This window comes from Vulpes lagopus, chromosome 1, assembly GCF_018345385.1.
Source record: "Vulpes lagopus strain Blue_001 chromosome 1, ASM1834538v1, whole genome shotgun sequence".
Classification (NCBI taxonomy): Eukaryota; Metazoa; Chordata; class Mammalia; order Carnivora; family Canidae; genus Vulpes; species Vulpes lagopus.
This window is the reverse complement of record NC_054824.1, coordinates 72921099-72948203: the sequence shown is the minus strand read 5'-3', so window position 1 is coordinate 72948203 and position 27105 is coordinate 72921099. Positions and strand designations below refer to the sequence as shown.

General features: G+C 38.6%; 1 protein-coding gene across 1 annotated transcript in view; it reads right to left on the bottom strand.

Annotated features, from left to right (window-relative positions):
* The window catches only part of LOC121491391 (ectonucleotide pyrophosphatase/phosphodiesterase family member 3), an 84983-nt gene extending 58092 nt beyond the window's left edge, over positions 1-26891 (bottom strand). The window contains exons 1-11 of the mRNA XM_041756284.1: positions 26770-26891; positions 22876-22951; positions 16830-16952; positions 16215-16340; positions 13952-14012; positions 13158-13255; positions 7436-7515; positions 3339-3458; positions 2736-2845; positions 1449-1514; positions 700-772 (exon numbers count right to left, since the gene is read on the bottom strand). Of these exons, the coding sequence (XP_041612218.1) occupies positions 700-772; positions 1449-1514; positions 2736-2845; positions 3339-3458; positions 7436-7515; positions 13158-13255; positions 13952-14012; positions 16215-16340; positions 16830-16952; positions 22876-22951; positions 26770-26847 (1011 nt within the window). The 5' untranslated portion in view covers positions 26848-26891. The remainder of the gene's footprint in view (positions 1-699; positions 773-1448; positions 1515-2735; positions 2846-3338; positions 3459-7435; positions 7516-13157; positions 13256-13951; positions 14013-16214; positions 16341-16829; positions 16953-22875; positions 22952-26769) is intronic.
* Between the last annotated feature and the right edge of the window lie 214 nt (positions 26892-27105).

The following is a 27105-nucleotide window of genomic DNA, read 5'->3' as shown; positions in this document are numbered from 1 at the left end:
AGAAGGGCACTTCTGATAAACTGCAAAGTCAGGGTGCCAGAATAAATAAGTTTCCACGAGGCAGGAAAATGCCATACTCATGAGGCCTTCATAGCTTTACATGACCTCCAGGACAATATAAGCTTCAGTGGACTTCAGAAGACAGATGATTTTTTTTAATATTTAAAGCTTATATTTCCATAGTAAAAATGTAATATAATGGTTTAGAGACTGACAAAGGTAATATTTAGGGGTCTACTTCCATTATATTGAAGGCCCAGGAAGAGAGGAAGAACTCTCAGGAACTAGTGTATGAAGGCCAAGGAAAAGGATCTTATGAATGGAACACAGTGCATAAACAGACAGCTGGAGAGTCCACAACAGACCTGCAGGTGACTTAGCTTGGGATAAGCTACATTGGCATGCTGAACTGGCTGGCAGGATCTAGCCTTGATGCTTCCACTGTATGATAATAGTGTTGCACCCAAGTATTCAGCAAATGTTGATCAAATAAATCAAGATGTAGTTAATAAAACAGGTATCTCTTTTAGACTTTTACTGTTTTGTGGTTTAATAAGGTAGATATTCATTTAGACTGTTCATGATTTTAATGTCTTCATGTTTATATCAAGTACATTTTACTCAGTGGGAATTAAATAATATTTTAATTTATGGGTTAAGGCTAGACGACTTCACATTTGTTCAATCAAACAAACTTACTGTGGCACTGACTGGCCCACTATCATGTCCCGCAGAATCAGGCTCTTCCACATAGATGGTATAAAAATCAGGTCTACAGGTAAAATGGAAACAGAGAAAGACATGATCCATTTGGAATAAGCCTGCAGGTTGGATCTGGGAAATGTATAGGTTTGGAATGTGGTGGCAGTTTCCTTTTTCTCTGGCCTCCTTCTCTTTATTGGAGTCCCGGGATTCTACTTGGCCCTAAGTCCAGAAGCTCTCCTAACAGAAAATAAGACCTTCCTGGGCGTGAACTTGGTCTGAATCATTTTAGAAAATCTGCCTGGCTCTTGCTGCTAAGTCCTCTTGGTATGCCCAGCCCTTTCTATTTCCCAGTCTCTGCCTTTCAGCTCACTGTTCTGCTGTTCTACTTCTTTTTTAAATGTCTGGTTTCTGTTGACTGGTTGCTCTTTCAGGATGCTCTGACTCCAGGCAGGGAGGCTCTGGCAGGGCCTTGCTCTGGCACCTCTAGCTTCCAATCCGCTCTCCATTCTGCCTCCAGTCTATATCTGGTTCTGTGATACTCGCCTCTACTCTGTGGCACTGGCTCTGTGTCTATTGCCCCACACTGCCCATCACCTTCTCAAGAGCCAATCATTCTTGAAAATCACAAAAGAAAAAAAAAGCCTAGTTTCTTTCTGACATGGTCATCTCAAGCAAAGAAATAATTTCATTTTATACCCACGAATACCCCAGTGTACCAGCACTTTTCTGATACTAGATAATACCTTTCAGCTTTGGGCAGGTCCAGCCATTTTAACAGTGTAGAGATCCTTTCTTCATATGGGATACTCCTGAAAAGAGGAAAAATAATTTTTCAAAAATTAATCCAATCAAAAGTAATTCTATTATATTCCCACTCTGGAAGACAGGTTGGTACTTTTAGATAAAAATCTTGCATTGATATGTGATCAGAATACTGGAGGGGATTCAATATTACTCAGAGGGACTCCTGTTTTCAATACTTATATAGAGATACATTTGTCTCAATACAAAGTAAAGGTATATTGTTTTCTTTCCTTCTTATCCTTCCCTCCTTCAATCATTCCCTGAACTGAAATAAAAGACCATTAATCATTATCCATTCATTCGGTTTGTTTTTATTTATTTTATTCATTTATACATTTATGTCATATCGAGCATCTATTGCCACACACTATGAGTTCATTTTAAACAAAATTTAACAGTGAGCAAACCAAAGATGCATTCTTTTCTAGAGATGATATTCCACTGAAGACAAACAAACAAGAGATCTGATATATAAATAAATTATATAGTGTATCACAAGGTGACAAATGCTATGTAAGATTAGGGTGGGGATGGCTTGCAATTTGAAATCTTAGTTTGATCAGGCTAAGACAACATTGGGAAAGTAAGTTTTGAGCAACAGCCTGAAGGGAGTGAGGGAGTGGGCCGTGCAGGTACATGGAGTGAGTTATCTCAGGGAGAGGGAACAGCCTGCACAACGGCCCTAAATAGAGCAAGCCAGGTGTGTTTCAGCCCACCCAAGGGATCAGAGCATGGTGGAGTAGTGCAAGAGGGGGTCTGAGACACAGTGGGGTGATTAGGGTCACCAATACCAATAGGGCCCTGCAGGCTTCAACTGTGAGTGGAACAGGGAGCCATGAAAGTTTTTGGTGCAAAGGTGTATCGTAACTTGGACTTGTTTTTTTAAGTTACCATTCTAATTGGTAGATTAATAGATAAGAGACAAGAATAGAAGCAGGGACACGTGTAAAGAGGGAAGTCCAGTAATATAGACAAAAGATGATTGTATCTCCAACCACAGCAATAATGACAGAAATAACAAAAAGTTCTCAGACTGCATATATTTTGAATTAGAGCCAAAAGCATTTACTGACAGACCAGATTAGGGTTGTAAGAAAGAGGAATCATGAGGACTTCAAGATTTTTGACCCAAATAACTGGAAAAATAGAATTACTCCAAGATTAAGACCCAAAACATCCTAACCATTCCTGCCTAGATAGGGTCATATCTGCAAATGCTTCACTACCTGTTGTAATGGATATATTTGGAAGGAAAGGATCCATTGATGGCCACGTCTGATCCAGGCCAAAAGAAACTACCAGCTTTTAAACCTTGATACATTGCTGTCAGCCAGATCTATAAGAGAAAATTTAAGATAAGTGGATGTCAAGAGAATCATCAGTCTGCGTAGAACTGGTAGAAATAGTGCCATTTTTAAGAAACTAAACAATATTAATAGTTGAAAAGTTTAATTACCCAGATCTAATTTAAAAATCAAAAACACAGTAAAGTAGTAAAAAAGATCATTTTTTTTCAAAATAGTAAAAATTGTATAGTTCCTCTTTCCCTTTTAAATTATAAAACAGAGTGAGGGGGGAAAAACAGAACATCTTTCTGAGAAGTTTTTACATTGATATGTTTAGAATACTACATCCAAGTATCAACAGAAGGCAAGTTAGGTAAAGCAATCATAAATATTTAGAAGACTTAAATTATAAGTGGTGAAATACCTTCCCACCACCCTCCACCCCTGGAAATTATAAAGATAATGTAAAAATAGAGAAGAATGATCCACTATCACACCGAAAAATGAAGATTATATTGGGGTCACATGTAGAACGCTACATACTGGTTGCCCTTGCCACCAGGCTGGATTATTTTTCTCCTTTGATGAAAGTGAAAAATTCAGGTTGAGGTTTACATCATACATATTATTGTCAATGATGCCATGGGATTCTGGATATAATCCCTAAAAATGATAATTTCAAAAAAGATTTAGAATAAAATAATATATCAATAAAACTTTTTCTAAAGATTTTGTTTATTTATTCATGAGAGACACACAGAGAGAGGCAGAGACTCGGGCAGAGGGAGAAGCAGGCTCCATGCAGGGATGTTGATGTGGGACAAGATCCCAGGACCCCAGATCATGACCTGAGCCAAAGGCAGATGCTCAACCACTGAGCCACTCAGGTGCCCCTCAATAAAACATTTAAATTGAAATAGTATAAGATCTGTAACTCCTATCTTGGAAAGATGTCATATACCTTTCAAAATAAAACCCCTGAGTTTGAACCCAAATACCAAATGCATTTATGTGTATATGTATATACATAGGTGTAGGTATAAGTATAGGTATAAGTATAGATTTATAAATGTGTAGGTATTCTGGCTCCACCATAGTCTAGAGCAGCAAATGAATGACATTAGGCAGATGGCTTGTGCTGATGATGTTAATATCACTCTTATGTGATTAATTACTATTAAAGTTTCCTATATTATAATAATGATCAGCCACTGGTAATATTGGCATAAATAGCAAGAAATGTGCTGCTTGAAAGCCTTTAAGTATGAAATATCTTGGGTAAAGGGGTTAAAGTGTGTTACCAGCATTTTAGAAGGGAACCTGCCTCATCTCTAACCATCGTCCCTCCACCCATCAATCAATCTAATAATTCCTTTAATCTGATCACATATATTTTTTCTATACATTTCATTGAATGTATGCTTATGATGTCCATGCATTTGTAAATATTTTTAGATAGATTTTAGAGTCATTACTCCAGAACATTACTATATATATGACTAGGAACACAAATACATAGATACAGCAAATTAATAGCACTTATGTATAACTATTTATATATACATGTTATATATGTGTATTATATATAGGGTATGTGTATTTATGTACATACACATATATAGTCAATTCTTTTTTATTGAAGGATATTTGACATACAATATTATAGTAGTTTCAGGTGTGCAACACAGCGATTTAACAACTCTATACATTACACTATGTTTGCCCCGGTAAGTGCAGTTATCGTCACCATACAACCTTATGATATTACTGTTGACTTATGCTGTGCTCTTCATCCCTGCTGCTTATTTATTTATAACTGGAAGTTTGTATTTCTTTTTAAAAATATTTCATTTATTTCTTCATGAAAGACACACACACACACAGAGGCAGATACACAGGCAGAGGGATAAGCAGGCTCCATGCAGGGAGCCAGACAGGGGACTCAATCCCAGAACTCCGGGATCACGCCCTGAGCCAAAGGCAGACACTCAAATGGATGAGCCACCCAGACTTCCTTGAAGTTTGTATCTCCTAACCTCCTAACTTATTTTGTTGATCCCCACAACTACTTCTCCTCTGGCAACCACCAGTTTGTTCTCTGTATTTATGATTTTGTTTCTGTTATTTTGTCTTTTGATTGTTAGCCTGTTCATTTGTTTTGTTTTTAGATTCCACATATAAATGAAATCATAGGGTAGTTGTGTTTCTGTGTCTGACTTTTTTCACTTAGCCTAATACCTTCTGGATCCACCCATGTTGTCAAAAGTGGAATGATATCATTCTTTTTTATATACCACATACAATGGAATATCACTCAGCCATCAAAAAAAAGAAATTATGGTATTTGCAACAACCTGGATGGAACTAGAGAGTATTATGTTATGCAAAATAAGTCAGTCAGAGAAAGACAATAATCATGATTTTACTCCAATGTGGAATTTAAGAAACAAAACAGAGGAACATAGAGGAAGGGAGGAAAAAATAAAACAATATGAAATCAGAGAGGGAAACAATTATAGAAAACAAACTGAGGGTTGCTGGAGGGGAGGAGGGTCGGGGGATGGGGTAACTGGGGGATGGCCATTAAGGAGGGCACTTGATACAATGAGCACTGGGCATTACATACAACTGATGAATCATTGAACTCTACCTCTGAAATTAATAATACTATATATGTTAATTAATTGAATTTAAATTTTAAAAATGAAATATTCCATATATACCACATCTTCTTTATACATTCATCTATCAATGGACACTTAGGTTGCTTCTATAACTTGCCTGTTCTAGATAATACTGCAATAAACATAGGGGTGTTTGTGTCTTTTCAATTTTGTGCTTTAATTTTCTTTCTTTCTTTCTTTCTTTCTTTCTTTTTCTTTCTTTCTTTCTTGATCATATGATATTTCTATTTTTAACTGTTTGAGGAAACTCCATATTTCCCACAGTGGTTGCACCAATCTACATTCCTACCAATAGCACATGAAGGCTTCTTTTTCTCTACACCCTTGCTGATGCTTGTTATTGCTTGTCTTTTTGATATTAGCTATTCTGGCAGGTGTTAAGGCGATGATCTCATTGCAGTTTTCATTTACATTTCCTTTATATCTGTGATAATTATGTTCTATAAAGTTGATGAAAACACTGAATTAGTGAATACTGGCCACTACTCCTAGGGAAAATACAGGAATAGGTTTCTACAAGCCTCTAGTCACAATACTTCTGTCTGCTGATCAATATATAATCTTGTTTTTGTCTGCTTCTGTTTACATATACTGTATTTAACATATATTGTTGATTTGCTATAACTCATGCCTGAATGAAACTTATCTAACACACATGTCTTCTCCATGAGGCACATCACAGCTATCTTGTTTTTAGGAACACGAGAGAGCATTTTGGTGCTACACTTGAAGGTTATTTTAAACAGCAATTTAAAAATCATAAAAAAGCACAAATGTTAAAAATATGACACTAAATAGGCAATACACTGTGAAGACATTTTTTTACTGTATGAAAGCTACAACATTAAAGGCAGAGGGTCACCTTGGTAGACTTGTTGGAAATACATGAGCAGCACAACCTGAATATTTAGGGAAATCTGCATGTGTGTGTGTATATATATATATATACACACACACACATACACATATATATCTGCATGTATATATACATATATATTCATGTATAAAATTTATACGTAAATATATACATACACACACAAGCATACGTACATACATTATGTACTATTACTTAAGAGTTAAAGTTTCAGTTAGTTATAGTTACTGTTCCATAGTAATGAAAGAATAAATGCAGTGCGGTAAAGACACAATATCCTTTGGCAATAGAGACTGAGATAAAGGACACCCTAAGATGTGTTCTAAATCCCTAAGTGGGAATCCCTGGGTGGCGCAGCAGTTTGGCGCCTGCCTTTGGCCCAGGGCGCAATCCTGGAGACCCGGGATCGAGTCCCACGTCGGGTTTCTGGTGCATGGAGCCCATCTCTCCCTCTGCCTATGTCTCTGCCCCTCTCTGTGTGTGTGTGTGACTATCATAAATTTTTAAAATAAATAAATAAATAAATAAATAAATCCATAAGTGTTGACTAATTTTCTTTTCCTTTCAGTTCATTTTGATCACTTATGTCTTATTATACATGAGAATTCACTTCCTTTATTTGTTTTCTCTAAAAGAGGTATAGCCAGCATGAATTGATTTATGAATCAGAGGGCCTTGTCAAGTTAAATACAATGAAAAGATTAGGAAAAAAAGAAATTTCCTATATCAAAGTGGTTGTCCTCACACATAACGGGCCATTCCCAGCAGACCTCCAGATAAGCAGAAGCAAATCAAAACATCAAAGAAGAATGGTATTTCTGACATCCAAGAAGCTCTGCTGGCCTGTCACACATCTGAATTAGCCTGCTGCTGGGACATTCATTCATACTTAACACCTCAGAGCACTAGATTGGCCTTGCAATGGCATGCTACTTCTTACCCTGAATTAAGCCATGAACTGTCACCACATGTGCTCCTGAAGTGTGTGGCATGGAGTTCAGCCACTTCCTGCCTCAGCATGTCTGTCACAGGCAGTTGCCTGTCGATGGCCTGTCAGTCTTGCTACTGGGCCAAGCACTTACCGTGACAATACTATAATGATTTGGGAAGGTTTTGGTTGGATAGACAGCTCTCATGTATTTTGAATGAATTCCACATGTTTCTGCAACAAAGCACAGTGAGAAATTATGTTGATTGTTTTCCCATAAGTTTTCTTTATAAATGATAACTTAAACCTAAAAATTTTCCAGAGAAATTAAATACTAACTAAAGAGTGGAATAAGGATGGAAAAGAGGTTGAAATCCTGATGCCCACAATTCCTCCATCTGAAAGTCAGTTTTGAGTAGAGAAGCGAGCCAAATCAAGGGTCTAAATTTTTCTGTAAAGGCCAGGTAACAAATATGTTAGGCTTTGTAAATCCAAATGGTCTCCGTTGTAACAGCTCGACTCATCTAACATCTATTGAGGTCCCAAAGCATCCATAGACACTATGTGAACAAATGAGAATGGCTGTCCTCCAATAAAAGTTTTATTTATGGATGTTGAAATTTCAATTTCACATAATTTGTACGTCACAAAATATTCTCTTCTTTTTTTCCCTAACCATTTAAGAATGTAAACAATTCTTAGATTTAGTAGGCCACACATACACAAAGTAGGCCACATTTTGTCCCTGGGCCATAGCTTGCTGAGCTCTAAGCTAAGCATACCCTAAATTATAGACTGCCACCACCTTTGTTTTTGCTGCTTCTCTCTTTCTGACCCAGGTCTGGTCATTATGGTGATGAGAAGTTCTATATCACATTTGAATCCCAGCTAAGAGTTCTCATATGATAGTATCCAAAAGAAAAAAAGTCAACACAACTATCTAGGTAACTGAAAAGGAATTTGACTTGAATGAGAGCATAAGCCCATCTCACGTAGTAACATTTACAAAATGAGCTAAGTTTACTACTTAGTATTTTCAGTCAAGTTTCCACCTGTGGCAATATTCTCACGTGGTACTGACATACCTAAGTGTGAGGCCTGTCCGGTACTTCTATTCCTAAGTATAATTAAAAATTAACATGACTTTTTCTTTTTTAGTCAATACTACCAATAAATATATCTCAACCTTAATCCGAGAAAGATACATTTATTATTATTAAGAAGTCATATGATAAACAAACAAAGTGAGACCAAATTTACTTATACAATGAAAGAATTTAAGTAAGGTGAAAAAACAAAAAATAAACAGAAATATAAAGTCAGCTTGGTTTATTTTCTTTTGTTTTTTTTTTTCTCTCTCTCTTTTCTCCTTTTTCCAGTACAACTTGTTTTTGGCCACTCTGCACTGAGCAAAATGACTAGAAGGAAAAACCACGAAAGAAAGAATCAGAAACAGTACTCTATCCCACAGAGTTACAGAATCTGGATTACAATTCAATGTCAGAAAGCCAATTCAGAAGCAAAATTATAAAGCTACTGGTGGCTCTAGAAAAAAGCATAATGGATTCAAAGACTTCATGACTGCATAATTTAGATCTAATCAGGCAGAAATTAAAAATCAAATAAATGAGATGCAATCCAAACTGGAGGTCCTAAAGAAGAGGGTTAACGAGGTAAAAGAACGAGTGAGCGCCATAGAAGACAGGTGAATGGCAAGGAAGGAAACTGATGAAAAAGGAGAAAAACAAAAGATCATGAGGATAAGTTAAGGGAAATAAATGACCGCCTCAGACAGAAAAATCTACTTTAATTGGGGTTCCTGAGGGCCCCGAAAGGGACAGAGGACCAGAAACTAAGATAATGCTCTGCATCACTTGCCTTCAGGGAAATACAAATCAAAACCACAATGAGATACCACCTCACACCAGTGAGAATGGGGAAAATTAACCAGGCAGGAAACCACAAATGTTGGAGAGGATGTGGAGAAAGAGGATCCCTCTTGCACTGTTGGTGGGAATGTGAACTGGTGCAGCCACTCTGGAAAACTGTGTGGAGGTTCCTCAAAGAGTTCCAAATAGACCTGCCCTACAGCCCAGCAATTGGACTGCTGGGGATTTACCCCAAAGATACAGATGCAGTGAAATGCTGGGACACCTGCACCCTGATGTTTCTAGCAGCAATGTCCACAATAGCCAAACAGTGGCAGGAGCCTCAGTGTTCACTGAAAGATGAATGGATAAAGAAGATTTGGTATATGTATTACAATGGAATATGGAGGGTATTATGCTGAGTGAAATAAGTCAATCAGAGAAAGACAATCATTATATGGTCTCATTCATTTGGGGAATATAAATAATAGTGAAAGGGAATAAAGGGGAAAGGAGAAAAATATGAGTGGGATATATCAGAGGAGACAGAACATGAGAGACACCTTTTTCTGGGAAACGAACAGTGTCCACTGTTCGTGGAAGGGGTGGTAGAAAGGGAGGGGGGGCGACTGGGGGTGAATGGATGACAGGCACTGAGGGAGGCACTTGACGGGATGAGCAGTGGGTTTTATTCTGTATGTTTGCAAATTGAACACCAATAAAAAATAAATTTATTATTTAAAAAAATGAAAAGGCAGCCTACAGAATGGGACAAAAAAATAGACGGGAAGGGAGAAGAAATGGGTAGGAAATATCAGAAAGGGAGACAGAACATAAAAACTCCTAACTCTGGGAAATGAACTAGGGGGGGGTGGAAGGAGAGGTGGGCGGGGGGTGGGGGTGACTGGGTGATGGGCACTGAGGTGGGCACTTGACGGGCTGAGCACTGGTTGTTATTCTATGTTGTCAAACATAGAACACCAATTGAACACCAATAAAAAATAAATTTAAATAAAAAAATAATAAGATGAATGGATAAAGAATATGTGGTCTATGTATGCAATGGAATATTACTCAGCCATTAGAAACAAAAAATACCCACCATTTGTTTCAATGTGGATGGAACTGGAGGGTATTATGCTGAGTCAAGTAAGTCAGTCGGAGAAGGACAAGCATTATATGATCTCCTTCTTTTGGGGAATATAAAAAATAGTGAAAGGGATTATAGGGTAAAGGAGAGAAAATAAGTGGCAAAAATCAGAAAGGGTGACAATACATGAAAGACTCCTAACTCTGGGAAACGAACAAGGTGTAGTGGAAAGGGGGATGGGGTGACTGGGTGACGAGCACTGAAGGAGGCACTTGACGGGATGAGTCCTGGGTGTTATACTATATGTTGGCAAATTGAACCCCAATAAAAAAATATATATATACTTGTTAAAAAATAATTCTTTTAAAAGAAGGAACTCCTACAAAATGCAACCATATGGATGAACCTTGAGGATATTAAATAAAATAACCCTGTCACAGAAAGACAAATACTACACAATTACACTTATATGAGACATATAAAAGATTCAAACTCATCAGAGCAAAGAATACAATGGTGGTTGCAAGGTTCTGTAGGGAGAAGATAGAGATCTGCTCATCCATGGGTATAAAATTTCATTTACATGAAATGAATAAATTCTAGAGACCTGCTGTAAAATATTGGGTCTGGAGATAATGATATTGCATTATACACTTAAAAGTCTATTAAGTGTTTAGGTCTCATGTAAAGTGTTTTTACCACAATAAAATTAAGAAGGAGGAAGCAGACGGCAAGTGGCATCTGCTGTGGAGAATCTAAGAGTTCTATTGTTCATTAATGCAAACCTTGCTAAGTCTAATCTTTAAAAGTCTGCAAATGTTGCCTGCCAAATACACCTGTACTACTAGTCTTACTTTACCCTCAGTTTCCCACCCAACTTTCCAGGTAACATGACTTGTAGTTCAAGCCAAATCACTTCTTTCTTACCTGACAGTTTCCTGTTCTTGGGCCTGATCCCTTTTTTTCTGCTTCCACCCGCACTCAGATAAGACAAAAACCTAACTTGCTCACTAGAGTTGAGTCTGAGTCCTTTTAACCATCAGAGATATGACTCACAGTACTGCGGTATTAGTTCATTCTCAGTTTCTGTGACCACTATCACAGTTACCCAACCCAGGTAGCTTGATGGGATAAAGGAACAGGAGGCTCTAGTCTTCCCTAAAGTAAGTAATGCCTGTGGTCACATACCTCACCTCAAGCCTACTCTTCCCAGGAGGTCCTAATCCTAAGCCTTGTCACATCTACTCTTAATCAGACCTCCTGAAAACAAACAGCCCATTTTGCTTCATAGACATAATTAGTGATGTCTACACATTAAAGAATCAAAGTAGGGCAGCCCCGGTGGTGCAGCAGTTTAGTGCTGCCTGCAGCCTAGGGCATGATCCTGGAGACCGGGGATCAAGTCCCATGTCAGGCTTCCTGCATGGAGACTGCTTTTCCCTCTGTCTGTGTCTCTGCCCCTCTCTCTCTCTCTCTCGGAATAAATAAATAAATCTTAAAAAAATAAAATAAAGGATCAAAGTATTGTCTGTGTGACTTAAAAAATACACATTAAACCTTAGAAAGGGAAAACTCTCAATAGCCCAATATTTCGCTGGTGTCATTTCCAACTCTGGGTGGGATGAGCAAATCAAATAATTCCACTTCAAGTGGGGTTCAGTTCAGCCTGGCTAGCTAAATTCCCTTTCAGATACAGAACTTGATACCCAGATTACCAAAGAAAATGCAGATAAGGAAATAGAAACTGGCCAAAGTAACTCAGTGCTTCAATGACATGTCCTGAATTTGGAATCAATTCTGTCAGAACCCCAAACTCTCACTGTTTTTGCAAAGGATATGGCACAGATAGTGAGAGGAAAAGGAGATATCACTGGACACACATTAATAAAATACAGGATAAATGGCACCTTGTGTTAGAGGGGGACACAGTCCATCTTTCTATAGTCATGGGATTTTAGAGCTGGAATAAACAGTAGAAATCATTAGAGCTAATCCTCTCATTTTACAAATGAGGAAATTAAGACCCAGACAAGGGAAATGAGTTACTTAGGCTCAAACAGGTATTTTTTTTAGCAATTTTTGAAAAAAATAAAAAGCACACCAGTAAATCTGAGAAGTCAAGAGGTCCAGGCAGAAGGGGAAAAAAGAAAGCATTGTAGGGCAGTAAAGAATATAGACCCTGGAGCCAACCCTCTGGTTCTAACTATGCTCTGATACATCTTGGCTCTACGTCCTTAGGTATTTAATTTCTTTTTCAATTAACTTTATAAAAGTGTATGAAGGCCAAGTGTCCTAAATAGAAGTGTAACATCCTGATAAACATGATAATAAAATCAATAATAATAATAATAGCTTAAAATCCTTCAGTGTGTATTACATTTATGTTCTCATAATATTCCTATCAGATAGGAAGGGACTATTTTACAACTGAAGAGAATGGGCAACAGTAGGTGAGGTCGGCTTGCCCAAGGTCTCCAGCTAATAATAAGCAGTGGAGACAGGTTCCATGCAGTTTAATTGCAAAACCAGACATAGATACCAGATGGACTTTTTGCAGTCTGTTTTGCCACTCAGTCTCCTTCAGGAATCCTGTCCTTGCTGGTACCTTCTTTTTGCTACAACCCAGAATTCAAGTCAGACAAACACCACTTTCAAGACAGTGTATGTGAGCAGATTTCCACAGGATGGAAATAATATTTAAATACAAAACAAATCACAATAAACAATCAAAAAGATGAACCCTGCTACCAAAAAAGTATGGAAATAGGTATCACAATTGGTAAAGTCCTCAGGATTTTTGGAGGACCTGGGAGAGGGCAAACTACTAATATGGAAGGTCAGGAAGAAAGACACCCATCTACAGATTGGCTAAATAGGTGTCCTTAATCTTTGTGTGCCTGTGGTTTTGGAAGACTTACTCAGTTTATTAATATTAGGTATGAGGGCATCCCATGTCTGCAAATATTCAGCTCTAAATCCATCCATGGAGAACAAAATAACTGGTGGCAGTTCAAATCTGAAAATGGAAAACAAAATATTAGTCTGTTATTTTGATTGTCAAAACAATAAAGATATTTTCCTCTAGTAGTTACAATTCCCTAAATCAGAAAATACTTAGAAAGTACAGCAAGAAAACAATCCTGGAAACCACATCAAAAGATGTGCATCAAAAGATGAATGTCCATCAAAAGATGAATGGATAAAGAAGATGTGGCTTATATATACAATGGAATATTACTCAGCCATTAGGAATGACAAATACCCACCATTTGCTTCGATGTGGATGGAGCTGGAGGGTATTATGCTGAGTGAAATAAGTCAATCGGAAAAGACAAACATTATATGGTCTCATTCATTAGGGGAATATAAAAAATAGTGAAAGGGAATAAAGGTGAAAGGAGAAAAAATGAGTGGGAAATATCAGAAAGGGAGACAGAACATGAGAGACTCCTAACTCTGGGAAATGAACAAAGGGTAGTGGAAAGGGAGGTGGGCGGGAGGTGGGGGTGACAGGGTGACAGGCACTGAGGGGGGCACTTGCTGGGATGAGCACTGGGTGTTATGCTTTATGTTGGCAAATTGAACTCCAATAAAAAATTAAAATAAGAAAAAAATGTATATATATATATATATATATATATAAAGTGGAGAGAACTCCACCCTGCTTCTCAGCTATTTGTTAATGGAGGATTAACACTCCCTGTTTTCTCACCCTTCTGGACACTCAGACTGCTGGGCTGTGCCACACTCTTCTTTCACCCATGGTGTTTCTCCTGAAAAACAAGATCATAATCCTTAGACAATTGCACCACAGAAAAGAAATATGTTCAATGAACATGATTTTTCCAAACTACTTTGTTCCAAACTACTATTTTGAACATAGACTTTTCCAATGACTAAATTCTTCCAGAACTTATTAAGAGCAATATATTCATTCCCAGCCCACATATGGATTATGTAATTACCTGGGAGTATATACCTTTATCTAGCTTATGCCTTACTATTCATTTTATAACATAGTAACAGTAGCAGTTAATTGGTAGAAAAGTAATAGCAACATCACTGAGAAATGCAAATCCTTTCTGTTCCACCAGTAGTTACAATATTTATGATTTCATTCCAACCTCCTTTCAGTTGTATACATAGTCTCTTTCATTCTCTTTGAGCCTGCTGGACATTCCAGGTGGTTATCTCAGGAATGACCTAATTACTCTTTAATATGTTCATGTTACACTTATATGGGAGTCATATTTTTGTTTTTGAAAATTATATTTTGCCAAGAGGAGAGTTGGAACCAGGAGTTGAATAACCTAGACTGGCCAGGAGTTGATAATTGCTGAAGATAGGTGCTGGACATATAGGGAAACCATCATACAATTCTCTCCTTTATGTATGTTAGATTTTTAAAATGTAAAAGTGACTATCTGGTTTCTTGTACAAAAAGTACTCAAATGTTGGGAATCCCTGGGTGGTTCAGTGGTTTAGCGCCTGCCTTTGGCCCAGGGTGTGATCCTGGAGACCAGAGATTGAGTCCCACATCAGGCTCCCTGCATGGAGCCTGCTTCTCCCTCTGCCTGTGTCTCTGCCTCTGTGTGTGTGTGTCTCTCTCTCTCATGAATAAATAAATAAAAGCTTTTAAAAAATTATTCAAATACCTTCAAACTACTATCTGAAGTTTTAATTTTGGCAAAAAATCATGTAACAAAGTGTTAAATCCTTAGAGAAAACATTTACATTTATTTTGAAAAATAAACTGAAATGGTAAAATTAATTCCATCAAAGTACCCAGTAAGTGGTGGTGGTAAGTGTCAAAACTGCTTATAACAATTCCTGTTGTTTCTATTAAATTTCAGCAATGTGCAATGGATTCAGTGGGAAATTTGACCATATGAGCCTTATAAGGATGAGTCTTGACATAGAAAATTGAGAGTTATAACTTTGAGGTAGAAGATAGGAAAATAGAATGGTCAGAGGCACTGTGGTCAGTGAACTTATAAGAAATTATGCTTGCCTTCCTGAAGGTAGCAGAATTTTTAATGATGAAATAGTAAATGTCCAACAATAGTTATTTGAAAAATAAGTTAACATTTCAGGCATTTATTTTTCCTTTTTGATTGCTCTTTTAGTTGATTTTCAATTATATTTTGTAATAAAAATGGATTCATCCATTGGTGTGAAATCTATTTTCTACAAAGAGTTTATAGTTAATGTTTCTACCATAACATTTTCCTACTATTAAAAAAATCAAGTTCAACTTAATCTTTTTTTGTCTAGAATTATTAAAATTTTAAATTAGTAAACCTTTCCTGGATATGGCATTATGAAAAGGGGGTTGATAGCTTGAAGCAATTGTGTTGCTTTGTGTTTATACACATTTTTCATAAATTTCATTAGATGTTCAGAGGATTGGCACTTTCTAAAAAAAAAAAATCTAAAAAAAAAAAAATCTACAGTAACTCACTTAGAGTTGGAACCAGGAGTTGAATAATCACATCCTAATCTTGGTTCTGCATTAACTCTCTGAAGGTCCTTAATCAGTAATTTAAACACTCAGGACACCAGTCATTTCAACAGTAACTTTGGTTTAACGGACTGATAGAAGGACCGGATAACCACTTCAGTCATATTTTAACTTTAGGATCTGCCATCCGCTATCTCAAACCACAGATATTTCCAGCATAGTCATTGGTCTGGAGAATGCCTCAACAACCAATATGGAACTTTAATCTTTCTCTTCTTTTCATAGTATCTATGCTAGTATAGTACTATGCTAGTAGCATAGTATCTATGCTAGTTCCCTCTCTGTGTGGTGCATGAGCTACATTTCTTCCCATAGTAAACACATTGCCATTTCTTCTACACAGAAGAGACCTACTCTGACAGAGTAGGTCAAGAAACTCTCATTTGTTTTAATTTATGCCAGCTCTGGGGTCACTGAACACACAGAGGTAAATGGGTCAACTTCCTCTGCTTACCTTGGCAGACACTCTTGTAGTCAGTACAGCAGTCTTTCCTCTGCAGACAATCATCCGAACAAGAGCAGAGGCTGGACTCTAGTCTGGTCTCCCCACAACGAAATCTATTGCATGTCCATATTCGAGCTGTAAAATCACACGATTCAGTTCCCAGCATTTAACTTACTGTTAAGTATCCAATAGCATTAGAGTGGTCCCTATCCAGGGTAACTGATATTCTTATAAAAAGGGGAAATTTGGACACGAACCCCCCAGACACACAGGAAAGACTGTGATGACATAAGAAAACTCTCTGTGAAGATAAAAGCAGAATCTGGGGTTATGCTGCCAAAAGCCAACCATTTCCAATGACTTGTAACCCACAAGAAGCTAGGAGAAGGGCAAAGAAGGGATTTCCCTCACAACCCTTAGAAAGAACTAGCCCTGATTAAACTTGCATCTTGGATTTCTCGCCTCTAGAACTGAGAACATGGATATCTGTTACATAAGCCCCTCACTTTTTATGTCCTGGCAGCCCTAGCAAAGCAATACATGAGGTGTATGGTAAGCATTTGGACATGTGTTAATGTCAGCACAACCAACAAGCTATAATGAACTTATCCTCAGAACCCATACTGGATTCCACACAAGTGTCTTCAAAATCCCAACAGCAGTCGCCTCTCTGCTTGCATTCCATATCACACCGGCAGTTCTCCAATCCTCTGAATGAAGAATCGAAGCATTTCTTCCTGCAACTGCCTGCGGGAGTGGAGGAAATAAGGAAACCAGTGCTTAAAAGTTATATGAGGGACATCTGGGTACCCCAGTCAGTTGACCATTTTACTCTTGATTACAGATCAGGTCATGATCTCAGGGTCATTTGGTGGAGCCTGGCATCAGGCTCCACACTCAACAGGGAGTCTGCTTGAGATTCTCTCCCTCTCCCTCTGCCCTTCCTTCCCATGCTCACTCTCTCTAAAATAAGAAGGGGCATCAAGGGTGGCTCAGTGGTTTAGGGCCACCTTCAGCCCAGGGCATGATCCTGGGGTTCTGGGCTCGAGTCCCTGCATGGAGCCTGCTTCTCCCTCTCCCTGTGTCTCTGCCTCTTTCTTTCTCTCATAAATAAATAAATAAAATCTTTAAAATAAAAAATAAATAAATAAGTAAATAAGTCTTAAAAAAAATAAAAGAAGTTCTCTGATATCTCGGAACTAGATGGTAGAAGCATACAGAAGAGGTACCTAGCACAGACCAGGTCAGACAAATAGATACTTTTGAATTGTGCTGTATGATTCATCAGTGTGAAGTGGTAAGTAATAAGTGATTTTTTTCCCCAGGACTCCAGAGAGGTCCCAGATGCAAAAACACCAGGCACCATTAAGGGAAGATCAGAGGGACAGGCAGAACCCTCCTGCACTGTTGGTGGGAATGTGAACTGGTGCAGCCACTCTGGAAAACTGTGTGGAGGTTCCTCAAAGAGTTAAAAATAGACCTGCCCTACGACCCAGCAATTGCACTGTTGGGGATTTACCCCAAAGATTCAGATGCAATGAAACGCCGAGACACCTGCACCCCGATGTTTCTAGCAGCAATGCCCACAATAGCCAAACTGTGGAAGGAGCCTCGGTGTCCATCGAAAGATGAATGGATAGAGAAGATGTGGTTTATGTATACAATGGAATATTACTCAGCCATTAGAAACGACAAATACCCACCATTTGCTTCAACGTGGATGGAACTGGATGGAGGGTATTATGCTGAGTGAAATAAGTCAATCGGAGAAGGACAAACAGTGTATGTTCTCACTCATTTGGGGAATATAAAAAATAGTGAAAGGGAATATAAAGGAAGGGAAAAGAAATGTTGGGAAATATCAGGAAGGGAGACGGAACATAATGACTCCTAACTCTGGGAAACGAACTAGGGGTGGTGGAAGGGGAGGAGGGCGGGTGTTGGAGGGGAATGGGTGACGGGCACTGAGGCGGACACTTGACGGGATGAGCACTGGGTGTTATTCTGTATGTTGGCAAATTGAACACCAATAAAAAATAAATTTATTATAAAAAATATATATATATTTAAGGATCTGACACATATAATCAGAGAATGTAAATTATTTTTAGTGCCTGCACTTTGCCATTAAGTTCCTAAAATGTCAACAGTCTGGTCTTACTAAAGCTTGCTTCGAAGTGAAAAAAAAAAAAAAAGGAAGATAGTAGGGCCGCCTGAGTGGCTCAGCAGTTAGGCATCTGCCTTTGGCTCGGGGCCTGATCCCAGAGTCCCGGGATAGAGTCGCACATTGGGCTCCCTGCATGGAGCTTGCTTCTCCCTCTGCCTGTGTCTCTGCCTCTCTGTGTCTTTCATGAAAAAATAAATAAAATCTTAAAAAAAGAAAAAAAAGAAAGTTCCCAGAGAAAGATCATGAGCAATCTATAAAACATCACAAGTCAGAATGGTATCAAGTTTCTTAAACACAGCACTGAAAGCTAGAAGATAAGAAAGCAATGTCTTCATATTTCTAGAGGAAAATTATGTTCATCTGGAATTCAGTATCTAGCCAAATTATTAAGTGTTAGGTTCTTATGACAAAGATGAGTACTCAAGTTATAGCTTGTATGTATCCTATTTTAAGAAGCTACTAAAGTATGTTTTTTAGCAAAATGAAAAACAAAGAGATCAAATAAATATGAGATCCAATTCAATGAAGGGTCTAGGGGAACACCAACCATATGTCAAATTGAGAGAGAGTAACCAACACAATTTGGAGCAGCAGGGTATAAACAACAGTTAAATATAAAAGATAACACTCTATACCTACATTTACACTGCCCAAAATGAGAGCCAGATAATGCCAAGGGTTGCTGGGGATGCATGGTAGAGACAGAGAAGGCCGTGGCAGCTATTCGAGAAATCAATCTGGGGTTACTCACCCAAGCGAAAATACAGACCCTAAGACCCAGGAATTCTATTCCTGGGTTGATGATGAAGCAATCTCCCCTAGGTCCATAAGGGAACCTGCAGGATTTATGTAGTGTAAAGGGACAAAAGTCAACCTGAGTATCCAGCACTGAGGGAGGGCACAGGTCAGATAGCATATTGCGATACATGCTAAGTAATAAGTAGATAGATGCATAAGAATAGATGTACGTGTAACAATTTATATGGATCTTAAGAAACATTTGGTTAAAAAGTAACCAAAAAAGCTAATATACCATTTATACCGATGGCTTTTATTTTTTTTAAGGTTCTTTTTTATGATAGTCACAGAGAGAGAGACAGAGACAGAGACATAGGCAGAGGGAGAAACAGGCTCCATGCACCGGGAGCCGGACGTGGGATTCGATCCCGGATCTCCAGGATCGTGCCCTGGGCCAAAGGCAGGCACTAAACCGCTGCACCACCCAGGGATCCCACAGATGGCTTTTACATTTGTATGTCCACTCTCCTACTTTGAAACATTTTCTGCACCTGGCTTCCAGGCAGGACAATAACCACCTGGCTTTCCTCCCACATCCCTGACCAATTCTTCCTAGACTTCATCCATGGTTCCTCCCCCTCCTCATCATACCAATTTTTTAAGGCTAGTGTGTTCCAGTCACATTGCTGTAAATCCACATATGTATGATACTGATAACCACCATATTGCATGCCCATTTGTACTTCCCTTGGAAAGCCAGCCTCATATAATCAGCTATCTTCTGGCTTTTCCAGTTAGACATTTCATAGATATCTCAAATTTAACATGTCCGAAATGAGCTTCTGATCATTCTCCCCAAACCAGCTTCTTCTAGTGTTCCCCATCTCACTTGCAGAAATTCTGTATTTCAGATGTTCATACCAAAGATTTTGAAGTCATTCTTGACTTCTCTCTTTCTCCATATCCACTTTGTCAGTAAAATCTATATACCACATCAAAAGATAACCAGGATCCAAATACTTTTCATCAGCAACAATGTTACCACCCTAATTCAAGACATAGAGCTTGTGTGGATTATTGTAATAATTTCCTAATTGGTGTCTCTGCATCTCATTGCACCCTGCCATTTATTCATAACACAACAGTCTGAATGAGTGTGTTGTAAAGCAAACCAGGGCATGTCATTTCTCTACTCAAAACCTCCAATCACTTCCCATCACTCTCAGAATGAAAGTCTACAGCCAGATTTGACTGAACAACCTGATTGACTTGGCTTCTTTTAGGTCTTTTGGTTGACTCATTTTATGACTTCCCTCCCTCTTCTCTTCTAGTTCACCAACCTCGTTATTCTTTAAATGAACTTGCCAGGCAAGCTCCTGCCTTAAGCCTTTGCACTTGCTTTCTCTTTCCTGGAATGTTCTTCCCCCAAATATCCCTATTTCTCCCTCACTTTTAGCCCTTTACAAAGATTATTTCACATATATCCCCCATCCCACTGTATATCTTATAATCTCCTTTTCAGTTTCACTTACCCCTTAGCATTTTCCTGATCATATTATATATATTTGGTTTATTTATTCTTTTTATTGTCTATCTTCCATGCTAGACTGTAAATTCTCTGAAGGATGAGTCTATTTTCTTCACCACTATATTCCCAGCAATTAGAATAGTACATAGCATATAGTTAGTGCCAAATTGTTGAAGAATGAGTAAAAACAACACGCACATTAAGGGATAAATTTATAAGAACACATACAAACTCAAACCAGAAAAACCTGTTTAAGAACTCACACTAGAGCTAATTGGAGTGGAAAATGGTAAAAATGGCCCAGGGTTAGGGATTAGGAATCAGTTGTGGAAGAATGAGGGGATGAACATTTTAACAACTCTGGTAAAGGAGGAGCTGGAGTTAAGTACCAAAGCCCAGGATGGGAGGTGGAGGGGGTGATGTCACACAAGGACTTATAGACTGAGATGAAAGGACAAGAAAAAGGAACAATGACACTGGGAAATTAGCCAGTAGGTGTACTAATGTAAGGAAAGGAAGAAGCCAAAATAATTGGAGATTGTGTTCAAAGATTAGTGTATGTCTCTTGCAATTAATTTATGTGAATTGGCCATAAAAGAACCAAGAAGGGCAGCCCAGGTGGCTCGGCGGTTTAGCGCCACCTTCAGCCCAGGGCGTGATCCTGGAGAACCGGGATTGAGTCCCACATCAGGCTCCCTGCATGGAGCCTGCTTCTCCCTCTGCCTGTGTCTCTGCTTCTCTCTCTCTCTCTCTCTCTCTCTCTCTCTCTCTCTCGATTAAATATAATCTTTAAAAAAAAAAAAAAAAAAGAACCAAGAAGTGAGGCACACCTGTGCATACTAACACCAGGATAAAATGACCAAAGTGGCCCACCTACATTTGTTAGATCTAGGACTGGTACAGTAGTTCAGAAACACAACAGCCAAGTGACCCCAAAAAAGACAGTAATTGTCCAAGTAAAGTCCACCTTTCCAGTTTCCATGTTACAATGGATGTACTGAAAGTTTGTCAATTCTTTTTTTTAAAGACGTTATTCATTCATGAGAGACACACAGATACAGAGGCAGAGACACAGGCAGAAGGAGAAGCAGGTTCCATGCAGGGAGCCCGATACAGGACTCAATCCCGGACCCTGGGATCACACCCTGAGCTGGAGGCAGACCCTGAACCGCCCAGCCACTTAGGTGTTAATTAGGTGTTTGTTAATTCTTTTTTTTTTAAGATTTTATTAATTTATTCGTGAGAGAGACAGAGAGAGGCAGAGACACAGGCAGAGGGCTGGTACAATGCAGGGAACCTGAGGTGGGACTTGATCCCAGGGTCTCCAGGATCACGCCCTGGGCTGAAGGCGGTGCTAAACCGCTGAGCCACCCAGACTGCCCTGGGGTTTGTTAATTCTTAAGGGAAAACATAACTGTAAGTTTGTCTGTTAATCTCACCAAGAGTCCCCCTAACAAAGAAGCAACAAGACCTTCCCAAAGAGAGTCAAATCAGAAATTCACCAGCCAGATTAAAAAGGCGAATAAATTATCTAATATTCAACTTCATACTTACCCTTTGTAAAAAAGTACCAAAGCAATGCTTCACAAGATATAGAAAATGCTTTTCATATAGTCACTTGTAAATGGTTGTTAACTGTACATACTGAATGGATATGGCAGCTTGGGGGTTTGATATTCTGATAAAAATCAATCTCCCATTTCTTTTTGCTTCTTATAAGGAAAAATAAATAAATCAACATGAAGTATTTACTCTGCACTACACTTCAAGAATGGAGCACTGCCTGGCCAAGAAATAGTGAAATTTCAGGGAGGGAGCAGTACTAACATCATTGCAGGAGGTCCTGGGAGGTAAGCAACCAAGACTTTCAAGACCAAGTTCACCAAGTTTATCAGCAGAAAGGAATGAGTAGAGTAGGTGCCAAGACAAAAGAAGCCTTTGATCCAGTTATCAAAGTCCTCTACAAAGGTAAGGACAAATACAGGGAACAAACAGGAATGATATGAATCTCAAAGGAACAGGGGGTGAGGGCAAAAGACTAAAGTCCAAAATGACTGGATAATGCTTACCACACACATGGGCTCCTAATTAGTGTGGTGTGGTAGGATGAGAAGCCTAGGAGGAGAGTGCTCCATGCTGGAGACAGTGGGCTCAGGAGGAGAGACAGGTTTCAAGGGGTAAAGGTAAGAAGAAAGGAGAAATAAGAAACTGTGTTGAGAAAACACTAAGGAGTATACCTTGCTCTTCTTGTCTCCTGAGTCCAAGCCCCAGGCCCAATCCAAGTGACACAATCACCAACAAAGCAAGAAGAACCTAGTACAAAAAAAAAGTGACCTTTTACAATTTTTTAAAAACATAAAAAGGAACAAAGATCCCTCCCTCCCTCCCTCTCAGTGAAAATTAAAGGCACACAGCTTGCTAATTATGCATAACACCAGATCCAACAATGATAGAGAAATGTACTTTTTATTTTTTTTTATTTTTATTTATTTATGATAGTCACAGAGAGAGGGAGAGAGAGAGGCAGAGACATAGGCAGAGGGAGAAGCAGGCTCCATGCACTGGGAGCCCGACGTGGGATTCGATCCCGGGTCTCCAGGATCGCGCCCTGGGCCAAAGGCAGGCGCTAAACCGCTGCGCCACCCAGGGATCCCAAGAAATGTACTTTTTAAAAAAATGCCTGAAAATAAGAAAGCTTTGGGAAGAATTTTAAAGTAATATTTATTATAGATCTTCAAATTCAAATACATGGGTCCTGGTTAGTTTAACCCCAAATTTATGTAAAGTATGAATGAAACAATCGGAGTCATTTACCTTTGCCCATTTCCCATTCTTAACTAGATACTTGTTTCAAGATCATTTACCTAAAAGCATTCCTGAACTATGAAATCTTTAACACCTCACTCTTAGGGAACAGAGGTTCCCCCTCCCTCCTATCTCTGTCTTATGGATGGAAATGAAAATGCTTAGCACATGTAAAAATATAGTGTCCAAATAATTCACTGGCAAATGATCCACTTTGATCTACAGCTCGGACAAATGACGTGGAAGCTCTGTGACCAAAGATTGTGTGTGTCTTTCATTATCACTACTGCTGACAAGGCTCTACAGTATAGTGGACTTTATGCGATGTCTGGAATTAAACTAAGATATAAATTTTTAAATATTTTATTTATTTATTCATGAGAGACACAGAGAGAGGCAGAGACACAGGTAGAGGGAGAAGCAGGCTGCCTGCAGGGAGCCCAATGTGGGACTCAATCCCGGGTCTCCAGGATCACGACCTGACCTCAGCCACCCAGGCATCCCAAACTAAAATATACTTAGAGAATTCTTCCCACTTTTTCCCTACCCAGTGAGTCCAAAGTAAGTATGCTAGATGATAGAGCTTGAATAATGTATAACCATAAAATATGAATGCAACAGACACACAAATCCTTAAAAATGTATTTTACAACACTTATGACCTTTGTTTTTAAAAAAATCTCTTTCATAAAAAAGCATCAAAATCTGCTTAGATAATAAAGATCTACATAAGCATTGTGTTTGTTTTCATTCTGAAAATCCACTGGAAAATAAACCTATAACTTTTACTATAGAAGTCGATTCAACAATTGGGAAAATACATTAGAATAGTGTATTAACAATTCTTTTATGAAGTCTGAAAGTTAGCCCACGTTTGAGTGATCTTCCAACAGGCATGCAGTCAGTGGAGAGAATGGAGAGGGAAAAGTGAATGTAAACAGTTATTAAGCAGCATTGCTACCACTTAGTCCCTCGTTATGATGCTCAAAAGCCACAGGTGACCAAGACTAGGAATACAAAGCAGTGAAACACTGGGGAATAGTACTACAACAAACCTCATGCATCATAGATTTACAAATTGGTATTTTTGATTTTACATTTTTATCTTTGGTCCTTTTGCCATTCAAATTTGATCGAAAAATAAACAGCATCTAGGTGTGATCAGGCTATTCTAGGACATTCTCCTGTTAAATCTCAGTGTCTGTTTCTTCATGACTCTACTTGTTCCATATATTTTTGGCTTGATCCCTGCATTATTCTATAAGTTCCTCGAGAAGGTTCATTTTTAATCTCACATAAACATTTCCTCTAAATATGTAATTCTGAATCAGCTTCTTGATATTGAGGTACATATGTATCTTAAAAAGTGGAGAGGGGGGATCCCTGGGTGGCGCAGCGGTATGGCGCCTGCCTTTGGCCCAGGGCGCGATCCTGGAGACCCGGGATCGAATCCCACGTCGGGCTCCCGGTGCATGGAGCCTGCTTCTCCCTCTGCCTGTGTCTCTGCCTCTCTCTCTCTCTCTCTCTCTCTCTCTCTCTCTCTGTGACTATAAATAAATTTAAAAAAAAAAGTGGAGAGGGGAGGACTCAACTCCAAAAACCTCTGAAAATCCAATATTTGGCTTTAGATGGGTGAATGAAGAGTGCTAAAGACACAGCAGATACATTTAAGGTTTTTTAAATGAAACTTTTGTTAAGGGCAGCCCGGGTGGCTCAGTGGTTTAGCGCTGCCTTTGGCCCAGGGCATGATCCTGGAGACCCAGCATCGAGTCCCACGTCGGGCTCCCTGCATAGAGCCTGCTTCTCCCTCTGCCTGTGTCCCTGCCTCTCTCTCTCTCTCTCTCTGCTGGGAGCCGGCGGGACTTGATCCTGGGCTGAAGTCCGCGCGAAACCGCTGAGCCACCGGGACTGCCCTCAGCTTCTCTTATACATACCAGTAAACCATTAGAAGGATACAAGGAAGAAAAATAAATGTTCTACAAAATTTTGCTTTCAAGGAGTTATAATGTCTTGAATTCATAAGATAAGGGGATAAATATAATAAATAGCATAGAAGTTAAAAGAGCATTCCAAAGTTCCCAGAAGGATATTTAATAAATAGAATATCATGACAATTTACTTTGCCCTAGTTCCTGGGCTCAATGCTTACATTATTTCATTTACTTCTAGAAACAATGCTTGAGTGACAAAATGATGGTGACTTTAACTAAAGTAGGGAATTTGGGAGAAAATTATGGCAGGATAGGTATGAGAAATTATGGTTTTGCCTTAAGATACTGGATGAGGAGCCAGTAAGAAGGCATTTGAAATTGTGTGGCAGAGGGAGCACCTAGGTGGCTCAGTAACTGACTGTAATTGGCTCAGATCGTGATCCTGGGGTCCTGGGAGTCAGCTTCTCCCTCTGCCTATGTCTTTGCCTCTCTCTCTCTCTGCGTCTCTCATGAATATATGTGCTGCCCAAGCAAGCACATCTCATGAATAAATAAAATCTTGAAAAAAAACAATTGTGTGGCAGAAACTCACCATGAAGTCAGACCTACTGGCTTACTTGAAATTCTTGGTTGACAATGTCACTTTTAAGATCATAAAAAGATGAGATTGCCTAAAGAAAAGATCTTTAGACAGGGTTCAGTTGAAATACCATGTGCAATGTGCAATGAGAAGAAAGATAAATCAGCCAAGAATGCAGATAAACAGAAGTTATAAAAATTAGGATGCCAATACCATCATGGAAGCAAGGGGAGAGAATTCAAGAGAAAATAATAATAATAATATACATTAGTATTACTGTTATAGATGCAGCAGGACAGAAGAGAAGGACTGACTTTCAAGGTGATTCAGGACAGTAAAAACAAGCAGGAAAACGGAATGGTTGAATGGTGAAACCATCTTTAGAAGTGAAGTAATCTAAAATAAAATAAAATAATAAAAAGAAATGAAATAATCTAAGATAAAAGCTATAGTCCAACATAAGAATATAAGATACAGTGATTTTAATTTCTCACTCTCTGGTCTTAAAAATATTCATGCAGTAAAATGGTGTCTTGGAAGGGGGTGATTATAATCATGCTAAAGTCAATGCTATAAAGTGTTTTACCACAGATCCCAACTTTTTAGATTGATCAAATATTAGTTTGTTACTCACATTTTTTTTAGGCAAAACATGATTAAAATATTAATTCGGCATCAGGGTTGTCGGAGGGGATAAAACTAAATGCATGCACTTTAAACTTTACACTTAAATAGCAACACAAATAGAAATGGGGAGTCATACATTTAACATTTGTCATAAAGCTACAAAGATTAAAATGAAAAACTGTACTTACGATACAGATTATTTTATATTTCGTAGCAGTGTTCCTCTTAACAGTTTCTTCCATTGGTAAAACCAGCATAGACTCCATTATTGTATAAACCCGTTTTACTAGAAGACAGTAGTACTCCTTCCTTTTTCTAGTCCAGCAAAGAAAAACTGAATGAGTTACACGGCTGTGACTAACTTTCAAATGTTTGGAGAGATTATACCTCTTCAGTGATTGGACAATGAAAGGAGAGGAAGAAAGTTGTAATAACAAACAGTGTCAAGAGATAAAAGTTCATGGGACACCTGGGTGGCTCAGCAGTTGGGTGTCTGTCCTTGACTCAGGGTGTGACCCTGGGGT